We start from the raw sequence: 6000 nt of genomic DNA, 5'->3' as shown, positions 1-6000 counted from the left end.
AAGCCGGGGTGCACCCCCTGAGTTGAAAGTTAAACTGGACCGTATAGTTCACCCATCATCATTGAATTTTAGGAGAAACGGAAACAAAATACCTTCAAAGACTTTAGGTAGCATAGAAACATCACCTGACACATAATGTTTGAGCTACATAATCAACTTTAAGAAACAAACAAGCTTTTTGCAGGAATCAAGACTGCCAATCTTAAACCTGAAACCATATGATTGCATCAATTCGGAGCATCCCTATTGATCATTCATCAAGTATTAAGCTCCCAGTCCATCCACACTAGACCATGATTCATTCATAACAAGAATTATAGATGCTAGGCACCCCAGACTTATAGACTTGGCAATCATATTCAGTTGGCTAGCCAGTGTTTCCGTGAACTTTCAAAGTGTGCTGATGCATTCAAATGAGAGTTCAATTCATCTCAGCTATGGAGAAAACAACACATCTCTTGATTCAATCTCCGTAAGAATTTTGCATTTCAGCTAAGCACACCAAGCAAACCACCAGCAAACAACATCATTAAGGCCATGCAACACATCTACAGATTAGATACCAAAATTCTGCACTGAATTTGCCAAAAGGATCATTTCACTCAACATGTGAATTGTTTGACTAGAACCATATACAGGATGACTTCACCTGGAGCATCAGAAATACAGATAACAGCTAAAGCTATTCTACAAAAATTTTGTAAGAATGAATGAAGGATGTAACTACTACCTCAGGTAAATCCTCCAATCAAATTGAACTTATGTAAGAACTTCTTTTGATCACAATCCAGCATCTCACTCAAGCTACAGCTGATGTTCCTTTGGCTCAATATTTTGTAACGTAGCTCTAGTCTCTTTTTCAGACTATGACGAAAGAATTCAGGATAATCAGCAGCTTCATTGAGTTGTCTCCCATTATATCGACCAAAACCTAATCCGAGGTTTTAAAGAGTTGTTAATGCTTTTAATCAGAACAGGAGGATAACCAGTCACCAAAGTTGCTATCTGCCCGTGGTTGAATCCACAGCTTTTCAGAAAAGTGACATTGTGTCTTAGAATCTTGTTCACGTCTCGACACAAGATTTCAGGGAAGGTTATCAACACCTTTTGAAGATCCACCTCTTCGAGACCTAAGGATTTTAAAAAGTCACAGGTGGGGCGCAGTCTCTTCTCAACACTATAGCCCATGATAAACGGGTTCTTCACCAGAACTTTGCCTATCATTCCTTCTCTCGTAAGGCCAATACTAGCAAGAAAGTTCACAGTTTCTGTTAGCTTAGACTCAATGCTGTAGCTAATAAGCCTCGGGTTAAGCAAAACGATTTTGCCAACTTGCTTTTCAGGGACCCCCATTGCCTGAAAAAAAGCCAGTAGCGGACAGAGCTTCCCCTCCACGCTATGGGAAAGTATTTGAGGGAACTTCACAATGGCAGAGGCGACTTCATTAGGTCTTGTTCCTAGTGTAGAGAGGCATTCTACCGTCGGAATAAGCTTCTCGTCAAGGCCAAGTGCGAGGATTTTCGGGCATTTAGAAACAACATGAGGAAGCTTTCTCTCCTCAATGCCAATGCTCCTCAAGTACTCCCAATTTTCTGAAGCCCTTTCCTTTTGCACCGATGCGAGGCGCTTGCACCTTTGAACATTTCACTTATACTCTTGTCGTTGAAACCCCGGTCACGGAAGAACCACATGATGCTGCCACCAGTTTGACTTGAATTGCCTTCCATGATGTCTGTGGGAACACGAAATTTCTCTAGTTATCATCCTATTCACAGTTGGGTACGAAGAGAGCAGAACGTGGCAATTGGTAAACGGCATGGACATGAAGACTGTTCATTTTTTAGCTAAGCGAAATAAATGAAAGAGCACGATGTGAACAAGAACAATTTCATCTAACACACAAGTTCGGCAAAAGATACAGCAATCAGCACTCGAAAGACCACTTAGCTATCAGCCCTCCACTTGCTTAGCACCAACCTTAACATTGCCAGAAACCACAGATAAAAGAAAACCCATTTCCGCTAGAGGATTGAGGAACCCAACAACCCCTATCGTTCAAGAAAATCGAGACTCACAAACATGAATTGAATCACAGGCCACTCTCAAGCCGGAAGAGCTTACGGGTCGGTTCTTTGAAGGCGGCTATCGTTCTGGTTGTCTCCGAATTGGCAGGCGATGTGTTTAAACTCCGGTTGAGAAAAAGGGAAGGGGGGAGAAAGGGTCGTCGTCGTCTTCTTCGACCCTCGTGCGGCCATATCCTGGACTTTCAGAAGACGAGCATTTGCATTTGTCTGAAACCTTATCTGGGATGCCCTGTAAATTTTCTCTGCTTCGAGGAGAGACGGAGATCGTATTCTCTGCGATGCGTACTGGGCCCTGGCTCGATCCGACGGCTATTTTGCTGTTTGGTGATAATGTGTGCTCTTTTTTATTTATTTTTTCTGTTCCTTTTTCTTTTCCTTTTCCAAGCTCTCGTTTTTGCTCTTCTAGCAATTTTCTAGAGTTAACTAGCCTATATAAAAGGAAGAATTAATATTATGAAAAACTCCAAATTAATACACTTGTAATTAATTTATTTTAAACTAATTTTTCACCACAAAAATCCTAAATTGAACAAATTTACTATCTATTAATTTATATTAAATTTTATTTTTAAATTTCTGAATTAAATATAACTCGTGTGAATTGACGGATTTTTCAGTTTGTGGTATTACCCTTCGTTTGTCATATATGTACTAATATATTATTTTATGTGGTATTTATTTAATTTAATGAAAATTAATAGACATAAATTTTATCACAAATGTATAGGTTTGTGATTTTTGTGGCTTAAAAATTAGTTTGAAATAAATTTGTCATAAATGTACAAATATGAGATTTTTCATAAAATTAACCCAAAAAAGAAAAAGAGGATTTTTATTGAAAATCTTAATTCATGTCCATTGTAATATTAATATCCAACATTCTTTTCCATGACATCAAAATTGCCAATTTCCACTCGTCTAACACATATCTCCAATACTGTCGTTAAAAATCTTCTATGGGCTTGACGTGGTAAAAATTTGCAAACTCATTTTTAAAAATCCTATTTTATGCTTTCCTTTTCTCTTTGATTTATTGCCTTTTCTTTTTTTACCTTCCTCTTTCATGTTCATCCTTCATTCACTGCAATTCAAGCCAACCTTTATCGATTCCTCCTAATTTGAATCAAGAATTTGACGCTTTCTTCTCCTTTGGTTTTATTTTCCTTTTCTCTTTTTGTTGGTCTTTTCATTTTTTTTTTTTTTTTCATATGTGACTCTCGCAGGGCATCACCTCAGTGTTAATTATTCTATAAAAAAAAATGAATGATGCCACATCAGATGTTTAACAAGTGATTTTTTAACTGTGATGGAAAATACATGCATCACACTGATTCAACTTTGTAGTATTGTGTCACGATGGACTTAATTTTTCATTTTTAGTTATATTTTCCTTATAAAAAAATCTCTGCGATCTTTTTCATGCCAAAAGATATCTCTAGCTAAATTCAAATCTAATTATTGTAGCTTGAATGGAGCTTGATTTAAAAAATGGATTTGGTTGGGTACTTATTGGCCTTTGTGATTAAAATTACCCAATATCTCAAATTGATATTTCCATTTATCCCAAATTGATACATCTATGACAAATTAGTTTGGAGTAATCTAGTAAGAATATACACATTTAAAATTTTTGTGATATGAAAATTAGTTTGAAGTAACTATAAGATTGAATCTTTTAGTTATATTAAGTCAAAATTTTGGGTTATTCATAATATTAGAAAAAAGTTTTAGATTTTGAGGTTTCGTCATTTCACAAAAATGTGAAATTTTCTAAAAATATTTTTGAGGAAACCATTTTCCAAGAAAATAACAATATTTCAGATGTTCTGCTGAAATTTGAAAACAAAATGGAAATATTTTCCTCCATGCACTCCTTTTAATAATTATTTTATCTTTTAAATATATATTTTTATTTTTTAAAAATTGATTCTTAATTTTTATTTTACTTTTTTAATCAATTCTTAATTATTCTTTATTCTTTTATTATTCTTTTATTTTTTTTTTTTCTTCTTCTTCCTTGGCCGGTCGCTAGCCATGACAACTGGTCATAAGCAAGGTCGAGCCTGGTTATAGGTCGACGAGGCTCCAACTCTCCACATATCACAGCCACTAGCTAGTGGCATGACATAGCTTGTTGGCCTAGAAAAGGTTTGCCAGATTGACGAGCTAGAGGCTTGCACTTGCCCCGCTTGCCCGTGGTTGATTGCTAGCCGTCGCCGTGTCTTGCAAAGGGTGAAAGAAGGATAAAAAAGAAAGAAAGAAAAAGAAAAAGAATTCGAAATTTGAAACTTTTAAAAAGAATAAAAGAGAAATAAAAGGGATTAGCAGAGGTGTGAGATAAGAGACAGTGACCGAGGAAAATGCTTTTCACTTTGTTTTCCCCAACTTGAAAAATAAAAAAACATTTTCTTCTAATTAAGAAGGCTTTTTCCATTGGTGGAAAATATTTCCCATGACTATATCATTTTTTGTGAAACGAATATCGGAAAATGCAGAATTTTTTTATGAAATAAACGGAACCTAATATTTTGGGTATTTGGAAATCTGACACGAATACTAGGCATAGTTTAGACGTTTCGGTGAAAATTCCCAAATCCAAGTCAGCTCTGTTTGCCTGTTGTCATTTAAATAAGCCAACACCTTGAATCTTTAATAGTAGTCTTGGATAAAACTATGATGGAGGGTATTTTTGGGTTATTCATACAAGTTTTGGAGTTTTGGTGAAGATAAAATAAAATAAAAAAGTTTGGGGTTATGGTTATCCAAGTAGGCACAGTTTCATTTTTTTTTCCTAACATTTTTTGCTTTTTATTTGATATTTGGTCAAATTGGAAATTATAAATAAAGTATTCCTCAAGTTTTCGTATTACATATGGCAAATGAAACATAAATTCAACTATTAATAATTATTTGTCACCAATCATATACAAACCTAATTCATGTCAAATAACAAATTAAAATATTACAAACCTAATTAATAACGTAAATAGCCAATTGAACTCAATAATTTAATCACGTGTGAAGCTAAATTCATCATTATTTTAGTCCATAAAAAAATCACTGTGGAACCAGTAGCAAATAAAATAGTGCAACAGACTTTTACTAACCATGTACACACTTCCTTCATGATCACACAAAAACATATCCTAGTTCACTATAATGCAAATTGCAAACAGAGAGCAATTCTTCAGAGTTAGAATTCATCTTCGTCCAAAGACCTTCCCAATCGTAATTACTTCACAAGGAATTGCCGCCCGGGTTCGAGTGCAAAACGATACAAGCTTTTCAAATTTGGCACAGGTAGAGATATTTTTGCTCTCTTGTGTTGCTTGAAGCCTAAATGAATAGATATATTTTGCTCACTTGACGAGTACTTACTTCACAAGAAATTCTAAGTCACAAATGAAATTGCATGCCGACGCATAGAGCGGGAGCACGTGTGCACCCGATGATATCAAGTTGAGAGGCGGGATATTTTGAATATCAAGTTTTCGAAAACAATTTCTATTCAGAAATGATTTTTTTTATTTATTTCATTCACTATACAAGTTTTTAATATTTGAAGGCGTTTGCTAATTGTCCAAAACTTTTATTTCTAGAATAGAATTGCTTTTGATATAACCATTAGATTCTTTTATGACTAAAAATTTCTTTTAATTTTTTAAAATAATTTTATTACATTTTTTTTTTTTTTTTTTCCTTTTGTTTTCTTCTTCTTCTTCCTTTACTTTCTTCCTTTAGCTAGTTACCAGCCTCAGGTAATTTGTCGAGTGACGCCGACCCTAGAGAGGCTTGGCCTCTTCGAGCCACCACAAGGTCGGCCTCGCCATGGCCGGGCATGAGGTTGAACTCACCCAGATTTCACAAGGGGCTCAACCTCGCCGGGGTCCCACGACGCTCAAGTGAGGTCATCGAC

The 6000-nt window shown here is 35.5% G+C and overlaps 1 protein-coding gene across 1 annotated transcript; it reads right to left on the bottom strand.

Annotated features, from left to right (window-relative positions):
- Positions 1–560: 560 nt before the first annotated feature.
- LOC120295502 (transcription termination factor MTERF6, chloroplastic/mitochondrial-like) lies at positions 561–2354 on the bottom strand. Its single transcript, XM_039316713.1, is given in 4 exon segments — positions 561–924; positions 926–1640; positions 1643–1732; positions 2122–2354. Coding segments are annotated over 3 exon segments (993 nt in total). The 5' UTR covers positions 1728–1732; positions 2122–2354; the 3' UTR covers positions 561–731.
- Between the last annotated feature and the right edge of the window lie 3646 nt (positions 2355–6000).

The sequence above is a fragment of the Eucalyptus grandis genome, chromosome 7 (assembly GCF_016545825.1).
Source record: "Eucalyptus grandis isolate ANBG69807.140 chromosome 7, ASM1654582v1, whole genome shotgun sequence".
Lineage (NCBI taxonomy): Eukaryota > Viridiplantae > Streptophyta > Magnoliopsida > Myrtales > Myrtaceae > Eucalyptus > Eucalyptus grandis.
This window is presented reverse-complemented; position numbering and strand designations above follow the sequence as displayed.